At 45.0% G+C, this 20,608-nt stretch overlaps 1 protein-coding gene across 1 annotated transcript; it reads left to right on the top strand.

The window, feature by feature from the left end:
- The first annotated feature begins 1,809 nt into the window (after positions 1-1,809).
- LRRN4 (leucine rich repeat neuronal 4) lies at positions 1,810-9,468 on the top strand. Its single transcript, XM_009953090.2, has 5 exons — positions 1,810-1,998; positions 3,243-3,981; positions 5,160-5,364; positions 6,833-6,970; positions 8,139-9,468. Exons 1-5 carry the CDS (start codon positions 1,810-1,812, stop codon positions 9,466-9,468), a joined length of 2,601 nt encoding a protein of 866 aa, XP_009951392.2.
- Positions 9,469-20,608: the final 11,140 nt, after the last annotated feature.

Genomic DNA, 20,608 nt, shown 5'->3' with positions numbered 1-20,608 from the left:
ACGCCTACCTCAAAAACTGGGCATCCAAAAAGCAGAGACAAAGGTGTAAAATAAAAATAACAAAAGCTCATTTTCCAAGGGTGCTCTTCTTCTTGCAACAGGTTCTCTATCACTCAGAAATCAAGTGCCTCTGGGCAAAGACTCCACTTCCCTTCTGCCTTCTGCTTGCTGACTGCTTGTCTCAGCCTCCAAAATAAAGTCAGTAAGGTTGAACACTAAAAGCAAGGCAGCGTTTGGCTCACCAGGTTTCATGGGGTAGTTTTTCAGGAGATTAAAACCAATAAAATAACCAATGAAAATTAACTGTCTGTAAATACTGAGCTAACAGCAGCAAACACAACATGGATACTTAATAGCCCAAGGAAAGCGAGGCCACCTCCCTGCTCCCCAGCTTCTCAAAGAGCAGCTTTGCAGCCAGCAGGTCTGCAAAGAGAAAGGGAAGGCAAAGTTTCCACCGACCTAGCAGGGGATGGACTTTCCTCCTATTATACCAAATTCTTCAGATTTTTTTAACCTGCTCCAATTTGCCCTCTGAACCTAAGAGAGTGCAGATGTCTGAAGGTACCTGGTGGTGCGCACGTGCCCGGCCTGCACACTGCCCTAAGAGCAGGCCTGTGAGCTGCTCCACCAGGGATAATCTGGGGGATTAGTCCCTCATTTAGGAAACCATTTGTCTTGCCTTAGAGCCATTCCACACAGGAACAATATGTACATCTTGCCCAGCCTCCAAGGGAACCGCAATGGCTCCAGAGAGTCCTACTAAAAGACCGTATCTTGTTCTCTGGATGTTCTGGTGTTTTTCAAGGCTCTCCCCCCTGCAGATAATAAATGACACGGTTGATAGATAAGGTCTGCGTACACGCAGACTCAAGGTTTTTGGGAAAGCAAGACCTTTATCTGCACTTTAGCACCAAAGCATACAGGTCTGTGTTGCCTTCATGTCATGGAACTGTTTTGTTGTCCTGACAAAAGAAAAGCACTGACTACTGTTCTCCCCAGAAACTTTAATCATTAATTGTCTTATAGCAGCAACCAAACAACCACCCCTTTGCTTTTACTTTTCTCTATCGATTCATCCCTTTCCAGTTTCTAGCTTTATTCTCAGCCCTTGACCAGCCTAATTCTTATTTGAATGTCGGGAATGCTGAGAAACCCAGCACGGGGCAGGTCCCTTGGTGGGAGATTGTCAGTCTTACTTACCCAGCAAAGGAGAAGGAGCAGGAAGGGAATACTCCCAAGCCACACAGTACAGTAGATGCAGAACAGAAAACACAACCCACGCATAGCTGGACCAGGAGAGGTCTCCCAAGTCTGTCACGCAGTGTGAGATGCTGCAGGCCCTCTCCATCCACCAAGAGAATCCCTCTCTGCAGGAGCAGCAGGTGAGAGTTTCGCTTTTGACACTTCCCAAGGCCCCCCTTAGAAAAGTCATTTGTCCTGCATGAACATTTCCAAGACTTATTCCCACGTGCAAGAGTTTTAGAGAGAAATATAAACACTTGAGGCCTTTTATTGGCGCCTAGAAAGTGACCAAAGCCCATGTCAACAGACAGAGCCTTAACTTTACATCATCATGACCTGTCAGCAAAGAAACACATTAATTCCTCTCCCTTCCCCCCTGTCAGTGGAAGACGTGAGAGCTGGGACTAAACATACTGATCCTTTCCCTTTCCCCCCCTCTGCTTAGACAGACAGAACAGCCCTGCCTGAGCGTTGGGAAACAAGAGCCCTCCCACCCACCTCCTGCTAGGGCCAAGGGAGCGGGAAAGCTGCCTGGAGCCACCCCCTCTCCAGGCAGGGGAAAGCTGGATGCGGGGGAGCCAGCTTGGAACAAACCTCGCCTGCGCTTGTGGGCAGAGCCGCGAGCAGGGAAAGCTGGGAACAGAGAAGAGGCATTTCACACTCCCGGCTGAGTCACCGAAGTGTATAAAATCAAGGCCAGGCAGTCGGAGCCACGCAGAGCGGAGGCACAAGGCATCAGGACTTCTGGGCAGGTACGTGCCAGCGGTTGCGGTTTAGAGCCAGGGACTAAGATTAAATCTAAGATCGGGATCCAGCAGTCCCATTCCTCCCATCCTCTCCCTGCCATGTGCTGGGAATCCAACAGCTCCAGTGACCAGGAAGCCCTAAGGCTGCTCGTCTCTTGCCCAGTTCCAGATGACAAAAAGGACACAGGCAACCAAATTATACTGGTTTGCTGGTTCCTACTTCAAACATGGGACGGCAGCAACAGATGATGGTCTGGGCAAGACCTAGCACCATTCAGGGAACAGCAAGTAGCCATTAAGGTTTGGAATAAGTCTGAGATATTTCATGGGGCTTCAGTCACATCCCTACACTGTAATATATTTTTGGATGAGGAATGATCATGATGATGCCTGGCAGCACAAAAGACACCTCAGTTAAGAAATGCACTAGTTTTGGCCTGTGGTTAATTCCCTCCTCTGACACAGATTACCTGGACAGCCTTGGACAAATCATTTAGGACTTTTTTTTTTTTTTTTTTAATGATAAAGTCAAAGCTGGGGTGGGATGAGGAAGGAGCACAGCGGGAACTGTAACACTGAAATAACATGCCTTTTGATAGCCAGGCCTTTGGGGCCCTGATCCAGGAGCATACTCTTAGTTTCTGACCACTTTCACTGAAATGTGGTTCAGGAGCTGCATTTTCAGGACATCCTTTCCCCAGGAGCTGGAGTGTGTAGCATGTCTGTGGCATTCACCTACAGCAGGGCCCCAGCCCTGCCACTGCCTGGCAGACAGGCTCCCAGGCACTGCCAGCGGGTCAGGAGCAGAGGAGGAGGACAAGTCTCAAAGTGCAGCTCTCCTGCGGCTTGTCCAATATAGTACCAACTGCTACTTTTATACTGGAGTAGCACTGGCATTCCCTCATACCCTTGTGCTGCTGGGGAGCCCACCTCCTATGCTGCTGCTGTTCTGGGTGCCAGACTGGTACTGAGGGTACTGGGGTGGGAACTAGGCATGTGATAAAACTTGGTTGGTTTCTGCCTGAAGGTACACTTAGACTAAGATCAAATGATACTTCTGTCCCCAAGGGTTCATGTTCACTTAGGCTTAATCACAGAAGAGACATTAATTATCACTTCCACTGTCCCGGATGCAATAGGAAAGGACTTAGAAATGTTTCACTTTTAAATAGCTTGTAGCTGCCTGGAGGGATTTTAATTTAGCTCTTAATGCTGACATTTTGTTTTCCTCTCCCTGAAACACAAAATAAACAGATCGTGAAAATTAATTGCAAGCCACTTTGCAAATTAGTTGCAAGGAGAAGGATGTTTTCACACTTGCTCATCCTCTCTCTGCTGGTGGGGAACACAGCTTCGGGCCCGGTGAGCAGAGCAGAGCCTGCGGCATCCAGGGACGTCACCACCTTTTTCCAGCTGGCTCAGGAAGACTCTTGGGAGAACGTTAATCTCACCAGCATGTCCTGTGAGGATCGGAAGAACAGGACTTGGATCACCCTACAGCTGACCAACAGCAGCCTGACAGCTTTTCCAATCTGCCTTCCGGAGGCCCTGGAGACCTTGGATCTCAGCAGCAACCTCTTAGAAGAGGTGAACGGCACGGAGATAGCAAACCTCCCGCAGCTGCGCGTCCTCTCGCTGAGGCAGAACCATCTCTGGTCAGTCAGATGGGGACATGAAGCCCTCAGCAGCCTCCTCTCCCTGGACTTAAGCTTTAATAAGCTGTCGTCTGTGCCACCATGCCACAGCTCTGCCCTGCCTAACTTGAGGTGGTTGTCCCTGGCTGGAAATCCACTGATTGAAATCCAGCCACTGGCTTTTTCCTGTTACCCTCAACTACAGTTTTTGAACCTCTCTGCAACGCTGCTTGGGCACGATGACAGCAGAGGAATTAGGGAGTCTGCTTTTGCCATCAGCACATCTCCCAGTGAGGCCACAAATGGGCCTGGAAACACCATCAACATGCTCGATCTGAGCGGGACCTTTCTTGAGAAAAGTAAGTTTCTGGATTTCCCACTGTAAATATGGGGCTTGGTCAGGCCGGGGAGCGCAGAAGCCTTGCTGGGACGATGTCTCCCATCCTGTCCGAGCCTGGGGTGCTGAAAGCTGCAAACAGCTGGTCCAAGCATGCAATGCACTCTCCAGCTATGATGCAACTGCTGGGGGGACTAGCCTCTCAAAAGGCGGAGGACGGACACCACCAAGCAGGATTACTCGTCCCACTGTAGTCCCCCACCTCTGTCCTAATTCCACTGTCAGCCCTGAAATTAGCTTTGGGACATGCAGGAGGAAATTCCTTTCTCTTTCCAGACACACTGCTGAAATCTTTCTTTGTCTATGGCCACAGTTACACTCGGCTTTATACCGCTGTATTGAAGTAGCACAGAGAAAGGCTTTTTGTGTCGACCACAACCGGCCAAATACTTCCGCACAGGGAGACAATCCCTGCCCTGAGCAATTTACAGCATGATTTTTTTTCTTTTGTCTGCCTCCCCTGCTAGCCTCAGTTTATAACTGAGGTGCTGAGGCGGACAGATGTTAGATGCCTTGCCCAGCTGCTTTCAGCCTGGGGCAAAGCCAGGACCTTAGGGACTCCTCAAGCTAGAGGTTTCACCTCTACTCACATTTAACAGATATGCCACCAAATTTTCTCCATGAATTTGCCTGAATCCCTCTTGTGGTAGTGAGTTACATGATTCAGTCATGGGATGGAAAGGCACTTTTGTGTAAGACCTATTCCTTCAGTTTCATGCCTCTCAGCTCTTTTTCCCGTGCTAAGAGAAATAGAAGTTACTTGTCTTTCTCACACAGGTCAGGACTTTGTAGACCTCTCTAATCTCCCCCCACTCACCACTTCTCTGAGCAGAGAAATCCTTGTTCATTTAATCTCACCTAATAGGAAAGCTATTCCTTATCTCTTACCAGCTTTATTGCCCTTCTATCTTTCCCTCTTTTACTCTGCCCTACGACAGCATGACCTGCAGGTAATATTTGATTGCATGAGTGTTTATACACTGGTGTATTGATTTTTGTTCTATTCCTTTCCCAAAGAGGATACTGCAGAAGACCACAGAGATATTTTATACCTGTATGAATTCAAAACTTTCTTCTAGGCAGAAATCCACAGGAATTCTCTATTTAGGCAATGAATATAAATCTTTTTTTCTGCTTCAGTTCAACCAGAGTGGACCAGAGACTTGCCTAACCTCAGATCACTTCACCTGAGAAAGATGTCACGATTAAGAAGCCTCGATACTGACTTCTTCAAGTCCATGCCAGGTCTCAGAGAGCTGAACTGTCAAGACTCCCGCTCACTGGGTTTTGTGAGGACAGAGATGTTTGACAGTGCTCCTCATTTGAGCCATCTCTCATTTGAGAAGTGAGTTGTTTTCTTTTCTGTTCTTCCCTACATAATATTGCCTTTGCCTCATAGCACCACGGTGCCTGGGAGATGATTTTTATGCAGAGTTTTCTTGTTATCAAATATTTAGGCAGGAGGTATGGTATGGGCTTGCATGCCATGAAGAAACAGACTGTCTTGTACTCAGATCTGCCATGTAAAGCCTGTGATGTAGACCATCTGATGCAGCAGAAGAGCTGATACAGCCCAAATAAATGGCATGAGACTCATAGCACAGTTACTGGTTGCTTGAGATCGCATCCATTGTGCTCCCACTCTTCTGCCTTATCTCCCAGATGCCTCACCAGACAAGAAGCTGGTCACTGAGGATTCCTTGCTCTACAAAGGATGAATGCTGACAGTTTCCTAACATCTGCACCTTGGAAGCAGTCAAAAATCCTGTCCCTCCTACTTCTAGTGCGAGAGATTAATATAGTTCCTTGGTCAGATTAGTAAAACCAATGGTTTAGTCCTTATTCTAGAGGTAACGCCCCAGTGTGATTTACGAGGTATGTCACACACCTGTTGAAATACTAAGGGAAACAAAAGTCTGAAAGTGATGTATCAAAATAAGAGTAGGTAAACTGCACAGAGACCAGTCAGCATAAAGAAAAAGATCTGGAGAGCACCTTAAAAGATTTCTGTAATATAGGCCCAGATATAGCATATCACAAAACAAACACTAAAGCACTGGCTGTGCTCTAGGAACCAGTTCAGGAAAATAAACTCATTTAAGCAAAAAAACCCTCACAGATTCCATCCCCCACTAGACTGAGACTGAATTTACACAGCACTTTACAATACCTGCAGGAATACCAGTTCCAAGTGCTAAAAATCATGACCCAAACAAAAAACAAAGGAGTGGCAGTTCAAGTCAGAGACAAAAGAGAGCATCTTCTGAGCACTCAGACTGCAGGGAGCTCATGCTCTTTCTGCAGCTAGGCCAGCTTAACAGCAAAGGCAAGCAAGGTCTTCCTGTACTAGTCGTTTGACTTTAGTAGGTAAGAATCTTTATTATGAGAGACAATTAACATGAAGAGGATGCTTGGCATAGAGAAAGTCAAGCCATTACAAGCAGACTGAGAAAGCAGCTAGACAAATAGTGGAGTAAAAAGTGTGGCTGAATGTATGATGGCAGAGAGGAGAGAATCTTTCACAGAAGACCCTTGCTAGGTCCTTTCCCTTCCAATTGCCATCTCTAAAGGTCCTATCCCCTTATGATGCTTTTGTTATGCTTTGACACACAGCAGCTACGCTGTGCAAACTGGAGAGATGGGCAGGTATTAGCCTGGACTTTAAAGTGCAGAATGGTGGTGTGGATAACTGGCTACTGCCAAGGGAACTGGGAATATTGCTTTGGGTCTTACACATGCTGGGATACTAAGCACACTCCAGTCCTTGGAAGGTAGCTCAGCATTTGCTAATTATTGCATTTGTCGTCTTGTAGCTGTAACCTGAGTTCCTTTAATCCTTGGAATACCAATTCATCAGATAGCATCATCATCAGCTTGTACGGAAATCCTCTGTTATGCGACTGCCAGCTCTCCTGGCTGCTCTCCAAGCCCAAGAAAGTTGTTCTGCAAAAGTAAGTGAGTTCACGGAGAAAAAGTAATGCTTTTCAGACACAACTTAAACATGTAAGTTATTTGGGGACCAAACATTCACTACCATCTAAGTTATTCAAATTCCTCCTATGTTCTTCCCTTCCACAAGAGGGAAATACAAAATAAAGTCACCTTCAGGGACAAAGCATGAATGAATTATACTTGAATGTGGACACATGTAGAACAGTATAAAAGGGCACATGTAGAACAGTATAAAGCATTATTAGCTGTGGATTCTAATTTAAGATGAGAACAGATTATTTTTTCTCTATTTTGGTTCATATTACTCTATTAGTGGGAGATAAAAAATGAACTGGCTAGGTAACCTTGATGGGCCAGCACTGGGAGCAGGAACTGGAAGACTTTGCAAGAATTTGGCAGATTATTTCCTCCTTGCCCTTGCATTCCCAAAGCCCACATTAGCACAGGCAGTCAATAAAACCCCTTGCAAATAGCACCACTTGTCACCTGTTGTTTTCATGCTCTCCTACAGGTTTACAGACTAATTACAATAAGCCTTAGTTAAAAGTAGTACTTTGCATATGTGTGATCTCTTTTCCTTTTGAAAGGCCACCAAAAAGATTTGTCATCCCTGGCCATCCCCGGCTGAGAGAGTGGGGGAAGTAGGTTGTTAAAACTAGATTGTTTCTCATCAGGATGGGCTTAGCAGTTGCATTCTTTACAAAAACATGCAATGTCTGAGTAAAGAAAGAACTCGAGCTTAGTCATTTAAAAGCACATCCCGTGACAGCACCACCACTCCAGCTGCCTAAACCAGCTGGCTTAAGGATCTTGGGAACCCTGTTGCATCTCTCTGCATGTCTTCCCCTCTTAGTATGGCATTAAAGTCAGACCCTTTACGACAAGTTGCCTTGAACCCTGACACTCTTGCTAAGGTTCACAGTCCTTGTACCAAAGGCTGCTTCCTCTCAGACAAAGATATTCCTGCACCGTACAAAAACAAAAAGCCAGTGAGCTAAGTTCCCAGTGGTGTGGAAAGCCATCTGCCAAGCACAGGACTATTGTTAAGACAACCTAGCTTTTTCTAGGTTTCATGTCTACTTTAGTATAAAGACTATTCCAAACAGCTTTACAGGAGCCAGTAATGCTCTTGTAGGTCCAATCTATTCTAACCTGTCTCCTCTGCAGGGCTTCAGAGACTTTTTGCAACACATCCCAGGAAGATTGGGGCCGACCTTCAACATCTTTTTCACTGCTAGAGCTCTATGATAAATGCCAGTCTGAGAGAAACGTTACGCTGCCTGATTCAAGCACCCTCTCTCCCGAACACGATGCTTTCAGCCTTACCAGTTATGATGCCCCTACTGTAGTAACAACAGACTCTGCTCCACTAACCAAAGACACCTATACCAGCTCCCGAAATCAGAGCAACGTAATGAGCACAATGGCAGCCAGCCCAGCTGAGCCGATGCTCACAAAGGCCAACAGTTCCTCCCATGAGGAGGAGGCAGTTTCTGAATCCACGAACAGTCCTCTTTTCTTCGCATCCGTAACCACCTCCCCGGCTTTTCTCAAGGAGCTCTATAGTCAGTCCTCAGATTATAGCTCCACGAGTCAAACTGAAACAGATCAGCTAAAGAGAGAGCTCAGAACAACTGATGCAACATTTCACCAGGAAGGCCCGTCGAACCAGCCCACCAGTGATTATTCTACTAAAGCAACAGGAAACCCCAGTGCCACTGACCATTCTATTCACTCCTTTGCCACTCACGCTGGGGAAGGCACACCACAAACGAGCCTGCCACAGCGGAACTCCACAAGGACAAATGCTCAGTCAGAGCCTGCATCCACCAAATCACTGATACATTATGTAGATGACTACGATTACGATGAACTGTCAACGAGAACCCCAGTGCAACTGGCCTATACCTCCTGTGACTACAATCCTTGCAGGCACCTTCAGAAGCCGTGCAGTGAACTTCAGAGTGAATCCCGATGTTTATGTCCTGGCATGTCGAGGGAAGACGAGGTTCCAGATCCTCCAAGGCTCAGAGAGGTGTCTGAGGTTACAGACAGCTCTGCTCAGATACGCTGGTGTGCCCCCAATTCAGTTGTTCACACCTATGAGCTGATGCTTCATGCTCAAGGCAACGAGGAGAGACGGTTTGTCCTGGACAATATTTATTCCACAGCAAGGCAGCACACTCTGTATAATCTATTACCGTACACCACTTACCACATTTGTGTGACTGCTTCAAACAAAGCAGGGTCAAGCCAGACAGCAAGTCAGGGAATACCAGGTAGTTCGTGCACCAGATTTAAAACAAAACTCAGCTACAAGTCTGTCTTTGCTGCTCTGTCTGCAGCAAGTGGACTCTTTCTCATTTCCACCATCATTTTGTCTGTATGTCTCTGTAAGGCATGTAAAAAGCCTCAGAGCGAGCAATATGGTACACACTTAGTCTCTTACAAGAACCCAGCATTTGATTATCCTTTAAAACTACAAACCACTAATTAGCTCTAGGTGATTGTTCTACACATTCAAAGCTCACTGTCTCTATCACCTTGGTATGTTTTCATGAGACTCTTAAAATGTCCTTCAGCAAAACTATGAAACTTCAGAGCCCTTATGTTTCCAAGGGAGAGAAAAACACAAAGAAAAACTAATAATGAAGGTAGTCAAACAGAAAAAAGGCCTTGGACCCTTGTTCATGTGCTAAGCAGCAGCAAACCTGGACACCAACCTTGAAAAGCTGTTTTTATAAGCACCTGCAAATACACTAGCAGACATTTCACACAGTGAGGGGCTGCCTTGCCAGCTGTCTGCCTCTGGTATCTCTGACAGGTACAGTCTGCTGGGAGCCATGTTCCAAGATGCATCTAGCTAAGCAAGGTAGACGCTGCTTTTATTTGCATAAGTGAAGTTGGGTTTTCAATTTCTTCTAATGTCCATACAAAGGTATTATCCAAAAAGCAGTATTACTGGAAGGAGTGACAAAAAGGTCTCAGTAGCAAGGTGCTGTGCAGACCAAAATCCATTAAATAACTCCAGTGACTGCAACTGCTCAGCCCAGCTTCACATCGGGAAAAAGAAACATGAAGAGTAATTGTAAAAAAGGACATTGTGGGATCCTTAGGGCAGGGATAACTGTTTTGTTCTGACTTTGTATGCTGTTTTCCACAACTGAGACTCACAAACACCAATTACACAGGCAGTGAGGAGTTTGCAGTACAGCGGTAACCCACAGACCAGGGAGCACATCAGCATTTGCTTCACAATTGGTTGTAAGCAGAGATGATTGCTCAGTCCCATCTACAGATTTAGCAGGCCAATGATTTACCTCACACAGAGGCAAAGAGCCAAGTAATGAAACAATATAATGCGTATGTTGCTGAGACTTGAGAATCTGAAATCCCATCCACTAGCAGCAGACAGTCGTGGACATTTTCCAAGCGTGCTTTTCAGTGCTGATTTCTGCTACAAAAATAATAAGAGATGCTGACAATCACAGTTCTTCAGCAGTTTCGAGCTTGCTATTAAAATTCAAGGAGATGTTTTGTAAGGGGAGGCATTTGTCCCAATCAAATATTTCCTATTCCTGTAGCTGTGTGTTTCTGCTGCTGTATAGACACAATATGTAAAATCCCCCCAGGTCTCAGAGAGTGAAAGCTGCTATACAGTGTAAAAAAGTCTCTGTTTGGTTCTTTTCTTTTTTTTTTTTTTTTTTTTTTTTTTTTTAATGCTTCCAGTATTAATGGAAATAAAAGCTACAGAGTTGAGTTCTGGTTCTTTGTTAAGACCTAGATCTTAGATCTTTCTCATTTAGGCTGAGAAATTAAACACTTTGTTGTTTTGGAACAGACTTCCAGCATATAGTAAAGCAATGCTTTTGTTACAGTAAATTTGTGTTACAAGAACTGTCATTTTGTATGTGCACAAGGTGGCCTGTGCCACCCTCACCACTGCGGGCTTGCAGCCCTTTCCTGCAAGTTTGTCCTTTCTCCTCCACCAGCGCTGGGAATGACACCGTTACTGGACAGACGCTCATTGCAAATTCCTGCCGTGTCTGTCCTGAGCTGCTGAGCTTGGCTGAGCCCCATGACTCAAACTCACAATAGAACTGAAATGCAAATGGAAAAGCCAGGATGGCATCACCTTTCACTCGAAAATCTCTTTCATTTTCACATTCTGGTATTTCAGACCTTTCCTTGTTTGGACTTAGTTTTTCATGTTTATTTCCTGCATTTTCTGGAAGGTCTAGTGAACAGGCGCAGATGATACTTTAACTTCATTTGAAGTGAGCAGGAACCTTCAGTCTTTATCAGTATTCAAACTGTGGCAGAGATCATATACTCCCTTCTGTTTATACCACATAGCCCTAAGAGACCTTGACTGGGGTCTTTGGTATTGCCAGAAACAAACAAAGTGGAGCAAAATAAGAGATTTGTGGATAGCAATTTAAATAGTCTTGGAAGATTAGCTCTAGAGGAGGACAAAAAAGATACTGTAACTGAAAATAAAGATTGTTCCAGCTTAACTGTGAGTTAGTCCAAAGCAACAGGACATCATTTAAAATCAGTATTTGAGAGGATACCTTTAACTACCCTTTATAACACTGCAACTCAGTCACTGCAACACGCAACTAGAAAGCCACAAAGCTCAGCAGAAAACCTGCCAGTAACAGGGTTTGACTTCCCTGAGGGTGAGTGACCAGGGGACACTACCCAGGAGCACAACTTTGTATCAACATCAGTCTCTCGCACCTTTCCCCACTGTGACATGCAGGCTTATCACAACTGATTTCTCCAACCAGTTCTCACTCCAGTCTCTCCTGACTTTTCACAGGTCTTCACTGCCTTCGAGCCAAGGTAACATACCAGAGCCTCCCATTCTTTAAAACTGCCCTTGGGAGCCAAACGAATATACAAGTCCCACTCCCACATCCTCCACTTGCTCCAATTTTAAGTAACCCTGAACAGCCTAGTTTCAACTGATGGGGGCTGATGAACTGCCCTGAAGCACAGAGCCCCCAGCCACGGGTAGTGCCTCTGTCTTGCCCGATCACACACTACCCTTTCATACGTGGGATGTAAGAGATTTGGCAGCAGGATTCAAAACATGGGATTTTTTATTTATTGACACCTATGGTAAGTTTCAGTGCTTCAGGTGCAGAAGTGTTTTTTTTCCCCCCACTACCACTTTACAGTTTCACCAGAGTTGATTTTAGTAATGACCAACTCCACTCTGTTATCTTTTTTTCCTCTGTTTGAATCAGTGCTTCTCCTACTTCACCTTTTCATGATATTTATGCTAAGCTACAACTATTCTTCCTTGGTTATATTATTTACACACTCTGAAACAATTTTCAGTTTACAAAAGCTAATGGCTTTATTCTGCCATACCTCAAAAATTCCAGCTTGGATAAAAAGTCCCTCCCTGTATTCCCACCCAGAACTCTTGTGTCTTGTAAATAGCTAGTGCAGCCTGAGAGCAGGTAAAATGACAATTATTCAAAAGGACAACTCTCATTTGAGTAAGTCACAATATTTTCAAAGTAAATACTCAAGTATAAAACTTTTCATTGAAAGCACAGCCCATTGGTACTTCTTAAAACTGATGTGTACTTCCAGAAAAGCTGAATCACCACATTGTCCCCTCTAGATTTTTTATTGTAGCTGCATCTACTGATTTAGAAAGAAAACCCTAAAAAAGCAAGCAGTATTTTAATCAATAGGGTAAAGTTATCTTGAAGCCCACTTTCTGGCTTCTACATAATAGAAATGCAAGATAACTGCAAAAAAAAGTTAATGTCATCTCCATTCCCCGACCTCAAAACCCAGAGCTGTCATTCTTGTAAACACAACTAACAACCAGTTTGGGCGTTTTCTATATTTTCATTACCGTGGATCGACACAAGCAGTGGAGCCAGCTCTCATAGTGCTGCTTGGGAGTGCGGCAGTAAGGAGAGCAGCCAGGGAGCTAAACAGAAACTTTCCCACCCACACGTGAAGCCATGTTAGAAAGTTGCCTAGCTCTGCTCTGCCTGGTTGTTCTTCCTGCTTGCACCCAACAGCAAATCCTGTTTGTACCTAGAACTCCAAAGACATGAACCCTTGGCAGCATGACTGGGATACCCACACATCTCTGAAACAATTTTAAAAGCAAATCCATTAAAAAACCAAACAACTAATAATCCACTTACTGTTTCACAGTTCAACTTGTCCTCTTTCCCTGTGAGAGGAAGATGACTTGAGGGAAGTGCAGACAGCATTTAAATATATTTTTTGAAGAGTTTGTGTCTTTTTTTTCCCCAGCTTTTCTTCCTAAGAAGAATTTGTCATCTGCATTCCTAAGAACCTTCTCCATTCTCTTGTCAATGTTCTTCTTCTTTCTGCAGGACCAAGTTCAAGCAAGAGAAGTCCAAAATAGGCAGTGGTGCATATGGGTGCATCCCCTGGGTGTCATGGCAGAAGTGAATGCTGCCCCGTCTCTTAACTTAGCGTTTGAAAATCAGTCACTGTGTCTTATGGAGTCTCCCAGCAGAAACACTCTGGGAAAAGGAGTTGATCCCTGAAAGGGCCTCCATACAGGAAAAAAAGCAGCTGCCTAAGGGCCAGAACCCACACAGACAAAGGCCTTGTTGGCTGTGAGGGAACAGAGAGGGACCACCTTGGCCTCGGTGCAACAAATGCCATTTAGAGAAGCTGTCACCAACAGCCCTGTCCTGGGCAGCAGAAGCAGGTGGGTGGGAAATCCAAAGCAGCAGGATGAGGTGCTTCACCCTGATCTGCCTCGGAGACAGAAGGGAGCCTGCTTTTGAGAGTTGTCCCTGGCCAGAGGCATGAGAGGCATTTAAGGGGCTAGCTGGGAGACGACACAGCCCAAGGCAGGGACCTCACAGCATACCACTGCCTTTATCAGCCTCTTCGTGGAAGGATGCAAAAATCAAACCACCGTGCTCACTCGGCAAGCACTGCACCAGCACAGACGTACTCCTCCGCAATGATCTCCAGAAAAACGCATTCACGTGGTGTGAGGCTGCCTCTGAGGGTTCAGGATCTTGCTTGTCAAGAAGCATCTGATTTGTGCTTTACCTGTGAATTACAGAGATATTTATCACAGGCGAGAACATGTTTTGTGTTTGTGGAAACAGATATTCATAAAAGAACATGTTTAAACGCCTAGTGCTTTTTCTTTTTATCAGCTGTCCAAAGTACGCAGAGTACATTCTGAAGCAGTGCAATATATTACAACAGTAATTCCAACCTCTTTAAAAAAGTAATCAAGAAGGACAATAAATAACAACATTCTTTTGAAATATATTCAGGAAACAATCCCTTACAACAAGGCTAGTGTTCTGCTGTCACCTAGAGGGAGAGGGTAGAATCATCTCTCCAGGTATTCTCCACATGGAAATACTCATTCTTTCACCAAAGAACTTCAGCCTGCACCCTACAGACCAAGGCTCACTAATTTACACTACCCATGAGCTTGCCTGTGTACATCTGTATATCTTTACCTATTAACATTTGAGGGGAAAGAAAGCAGAAGTGCTAAGAATTAACAGTAGCAACAGTCACAGCCCCATCTGTCCCTGTCTCTAATTCTTTTTGTAGCCTTATGCCCAGGAATTTCTTTGCCAACTTGACACTGATAAGGAAAAATTATAAAATTTTTCTTAAGAGCAAGGAGGGGATTACTGTCTGGGTAAATGAGAAAAAATCTTGAATTTCATTTTGCATATAATATTACTGTTGACTGCTACAATAATTGGATGGAAATCTTCTAAGTAACTCTTATCTGCTTCAAAAAACACCGATGATTCAACAGATGCTTATGGATTTTGTAGGTCCAGGGTGCAGCAGCAACTTTTATAGCCCTGGGCAGACAAACGGAGCACGCACTGAGCCGTTCCTCCGTACCTGGGCAGTATGTCCAGCCAGACACGGTGCCTCTGCAGCCTCTGGTTACTCGGCACACAAGCAGATCGGTGCTCTGGGCCCACTGACACATATAATTGATCTGCCTGTATGCAAAATATAGGTTTTTGCATGCCCCAGATATAGTACCTCTGAAGACTCAGAAAATACTACAAGAAATGGAGTGTGGGAAAAGGGTCAAAGTGTCTTCACAATACATATCCCATTGCATATACCCAGAGCAAGAGAGAACCAAAGAAAATCGAAAGAAATCAAGTAAAAGAATCCCAAGAAAAATCCCTAAAACCCAGGCTGCCTCGTTCACGGTCTCCTCCAGAAGCAGTGCTGCAGCTATCCCTGCCATGCGGGCGGGCACAGGGCTGGCAGCTCCTGCTGGGCTCTAACCAGGGCACAGTGCTCAGACACCAAGAGCGATAACTTCTGGGGTGAAACTCCAAATAGAAGAGAAAAAAAAAAATCATACACTCAGCACTAGGTAGAGACTTTCATCTTCTTTGAAAAACAAAAATCTACCTGCTGTGTAAAATATTTTGTGCTGGGGAGGCAGTAGTATTACATCTATTAAATGTTTAGAAGCTACTTGCTTTTATCAGAGCATGATCAAGTAATGGTACTTAATAACTTATCTCAGGCCATTAGGTGAAATGATGTCACCTCTCTTTGGCAATCGTTCGTTATGCTGTCATCACTACTGCCTTGAGAATATTCAGCAAGTCATCTCCAGGAAAAAAGAAAAAAAGACCCTGAGTGAGACTAACGTTTGTATCTAACCCGACCTAAGTGCAGTAAGTAGTAAAGATGCACATCCCGGGCATTCTTCACCTTGTAAAAAGGACAGAGATGCAAATATTCCCAGAAGCCCCATTTTGTCCTAATCACACAATTAAGTGTCCACTGACAATAATTATGGTGTGAAGGTCGTTCATGCTGTTCATATAGCAGTAGAACTAGCAAGGTCTACTTGATATTAGGAATCCATCTGACAAGATGCTGCACAATCAGCTAGTAAAAAAGTTTATCATCTGACTGCATCAGCCTAGAAATAGCTTGGGAAGAAAAATTGAGAGACAGAGAGGTGACGTGATCTGCCCAGAATCACAACCACCTTGTACAACAGTCACTATCAAAAAAAGCTTCACATTGATAGCAGTTCATTGCCTCTGCCTGAGTAAAATAAAACTTTGAAAGCCACAGAAACACTGTGCCACGAACAAACATCCCAGAAGGACCGAGCTCCATCCTCAGTGTGCCTTTAACTAAAAATCTCTCTTCTTGGTGCAGCTGCCTATTTACACAAAGCCAGAAAACACAGAATTTCTACTAGATTTAGCCAAAATTTGCTATAGGTCCAAGTCCTATTTGAAAGACAGAGTAGTAAGTACAGAAATCTCATTTTTTTCAAGAAACGAAGCTAAAAAAAAAAATATTATGACCCCAGGATCGTGCGTGTGGATGTTTTCTGTACGATTTGTTATCGTCTCATTGCTCCTTGGAAAAGCTGGAAAAGGTCAGAACACCCAGAAATGATGATAAGAGGGTAAGAAAAACAATATAATGTGCAGGCAACTCTGAGTCTAAACTCAGCTCTAAAACAAGCCTGGAAGGCTTCTGTGAGCACTGGCACTAAACAGAACGTAACAACAAATTTGGTCCTTTGGGTCTGCTGCCACAAACACCAGCCTCCACCCTGACATGGAGGTGAATTTCAACAGCAAGTCTGATTGATGTTAAGCCACCCCAGATAATTCTCCCACCAACAACACTAAATTATGAATACCTAAGAAATGTCTCTCCACAACCTTCTGTCTGGATCAACATTAACAACTGACATGCAGGTCAATGGGACATTGCAGGAGGAAGCCTAACCACAAGGCTGCCCCTAAATAAGCACTAGTAAAAAGAGAAAAAATAATCTCTATTTCACATAGAATGAAGCAAAAAACTGAGTAGTAGCCAAAGCCCTCAACAAAAACCAACAGCTTGATAGCCCTACATGTCTGCCCATCTAAAACACAGATAGTAGACACAAAACACCGCATCAGTCTCCACCCAAGTGACACCTTAAAACCTGCAGTGACCTAAGATCAAACCAAACCCTACCCAAGGAGTTTCTGGATGAGGTGGCAGTGGATGACAAGCTTTAAATTAGCCAGCCAACTCCTTTTACATCCAGTGCAAACCTGATTGCACAGACTAACGCTTACAAAACCTTTAATCCTAATTCTGCCCTGGAGCCCTGCTCCAGAGAATCAACCCCGCCAGACCAAAATTATTAGTAAGAAGGTAGCCGCTAACCACAGCAGCCCTAAACTTAGCTCAGCAGCTTGTTGCATACCAAGTAAAAATCCAGGCTCTCCACCCAGCAATGGAACAAACTCCAACTCTGAATGATTCTTAACACCAGAGGGGCTGGTTTTGCCAGACACAGAGCTATGTGTAACAAGGTGGCTTTGATAGCATAAGATCTAACCTTTTTGTTTCCCTCAAAATCCTGGAAAAAAACTTGCTCCTAACCCTAGTACAACATTGAGCAGCATGTGCTCACTGATGGTAATAGCACACAATCTATCTGTGCTTTCCTGTCAGAAAACCAGGTCCTCTGTGCCACTCTACAGCATGACCAAACCCAAAGCCCAGGTTGGCACCAGTGAAGCAACATCTGCCACTGCCCAAATTGACACAATACCCTTAAATGTAGCTATACCACTTACTAGACATACCCGGGAGAAACCAGGAACCTCCTGTGATACCACAACAAACTCTACATGATCCCTAACCTGAGGCGACAAGGAGCTGGCCAGCTACGACAGCCTAAACATACCTCAATAGCTCTATTAAAAGCTTGGCTTTCTACTGATTCTAGCTTTAGCACTGCATTAGTGTTAAACATCCAGGATTTAGCACTGTTGACATCGCTGCTTGATGTACTTTAAGATCAGGGTCAGAGACCCCAATGATCTCAGTCAATTAGGATGTGTTTCTGATGATTTTGAAGGTGATACAAACCCAGGTCAAGGCTCTTACTTGTAGACCTTTCCCCTGTCTATGACCTGGACGTATTTCTGCCTTTATACTTAAAACTGTTCTCTTCTCTGCCTGTTAAAAATTGAATATAAAAAGGCACAGAGCATTCACTTTCAAAACCTTCTCTCTATAAAGAGCCTCCAACAAAGAGCAGTTATCTATGTTTCAGTGGTGCGTAAATCCAGTGAAAAAAAACAAAAGCAACTGTTAAAAATGGTTGAGAGATGATGAAAGCATGTGACTGTGGAGCCGCCTTTCCTATTTTTTTTTCCTGACAACAGAACAGTCCAAACGCTTGATTTTTATGTATCACCATACAAACCTGCTGCTGGCACTAGAAAATTGGTCACCACGAGGACACATTTCACTTGCAGTGAGCTCCTGATACTGATGCAGATACTTGGAAATGGAAAACAAGCTCAAGAGCTCGCATCCTTTGCCTGTTTCTTACAATGTATTGTCTCACATCAGCAGCACCTTACTAGTGCAGGGACGTATTTCTTGCTGTATGACTGTCTCTGCACGAGAGCACTTTACCGGCACTGCCACATTATTGTGATGGACGCACTCGACCCCCTTAACCAAACTCGCGGTAGTTTGGTAGAGGCTCCAAAGGAGGTAAAGGCCTGAGCCATAGCCAGGCCAAGAACTCCTTTAAAACCCCCACAAAGGAGCAGTGACCCCAGTGAGCATCGATGCACATGAGCTTGGATCACAAATTAACACATGAATTGAGAGTGGTTTTTCCAAGGCTCGTTTATCAAGGAATAAAGAAAGGGTAGAAGGAGTCTCGTGCATACCTTCCCATTGTATGCAATTTGACTACGAGCCAACCACTTTATCCCATAAATATGGCAGCCCAAGTGAGCCTCCTTTGACCTCTCCCTGCTAGGCAGCGGGGCTGCATGGCGGTGACCTCCCCTTGAGCAGGGACGCCTCTCAAGTTTCGAGATTCCTTACCGAAGACTAAGAGATCTTTCCTTACCCAAGGCAGAGAGACCCCTTCTTCACAACAGACCCTCGGTAAGTGACTGATAGCATGCTGAATCAATACTAGGGAAAGCCATGTAGCTAATTCCATTAGACATAAACCATTGTCTAAGTCTGGGACTAAGTCTGGATCCTGCCACACCTAGACTCCTCTCTGAGGAGGAGTTTAGAAAGCAAAGGTGTCCACTCTGAACCTCATGACTCAACAGGAAGCTTTCCTTACCCTTTGTATTAATTCCATTAGACATAAACCGTTGACCAAGTCTGAGACTCAGATTGGATCTAGCCGCACTTAAGCTCCATCAGGAGTTTAGAAAGCAAGGGGGTCCACTCTGAACCTCTTGACCCAACAGGAGGGTCTCCCTTACCCTTTTGCACCCGTGTAAATCATTCTAGCTTGATTCTAACTCAATTTTCCTCTGCATGTTTCTTCCATGTAGTAAGTAATAGAGCAAACGTTGCCATAGAACCTTATTAAGTTGCATTAAAATCACTTTTGCCAATACATCTGACAGTGATTCTTTAAGTGATCTAAATTGCTCACCTTTGACAATTATAAATCCTGACTTTTCACACCCGCTTAGAAAAAGATGTTGCCATAAAAATTGTATGGTTTAAGATATTATTTGGCCATTCTTGTTTCAGTCAAGAGCTCTTTTGAGCTGCTGTGTCTCCCTTTGAACACAGCACAAAATTAATCCATTTTGTGGATTCAAGTATATGCTTTGCATCTAAACTGTCTTATGTTTGTATGCTGTTCAAGGTGAAGAAAATAATTTAAATAGCTATTCAAAAATCCCCCAAAAGACAAGTGTACAGAAGCTTTTATAGCAATACGGTAGTTGAGGCCAGGTCAAGCTAACAGGTATAAGCTATCTTTGAACTCTAGTGTTATTTTTATTAGTAATAAAGCCTACCGTTTTACAATGGTAATACAAGCTGAAATAAGAGTCCCTGACACATGGGAAGATCAGGGCGTTACAGGAAAATATACATTGTTTCTGTGCTTTTCCTGCAATTCAGGTCTAACTCCACTCACGAGGAAGCTGCTGCTTAAAAACCTTTTTGGTAAGAGGTTCTGCAAAACACAAGAAAACAGGTGCTCAAAACCTATCTAAAACAGCTAGGGTGGCCTACTAGGTCTTGGGCTTAGCAGGGAAAACCTGCAAGATGCCACACGAGGACAAACAGAGGCAAAAGCCAGGGCCTGCCTATCCCGGGGCCAGACCAGAAAGGGCAGCCAGTTACGGCTACGCTCCCATCCACCGCTAGTGGTTTATGCAGCACCAAAATTAACTGCTGTGTAACAGTCACCAGCCAAGCGTTTCTAACGCAGCTGAACTTCACACAGGCCGTGCAGCGACCAGCAAGACCAACTGAGTGATTTCACAGTCCTAACGCCAGGAAAGCCGCCCCTTCTCACAGCCCCGGCGTCCTCAGGAAACACCTTCCCTCAGAGCCCTGCCGTGCCAGCCGGACCCTCCCACCAGCCCCCTCACAGCCGAAAAGCCCACATACCCCTCCCCAAACCCCTCTGCTCCCCAGCGCCCCGGCAGTCCCCCTGAGGGGCAGGTGGAGGGGAGGCCACCCGGACTGCGGCGCCTCAGGCGGACACCAGCCGCCCCGCCCTCGGGCCGTCACCCACAGCGCCGCTTCCCGCCTTCACGCTTCATCCCCGCCGCGCCCCTCCGCCCCCCAGCGGC

The sequence above is a fragment of the Leptosomus discolor genome, chromosome 2 (assembly GCF_034619465.1).
Source record: "Leptosomus discolor isolate bLepDis1 chromosome 2, bLepDis1.hap2, whole genome shotgun sequence".
In the NCBI taxonomy this organism is placed as follows: Eukaryota; Metazoa; Chordata; class Aves; order Leptosomiformes; family Leptosomidae; genus Leptosomus; species Leptosomus discolor.
This window is presented reverse-complemented; position numbering and strand designations above follow the sequence as displayed.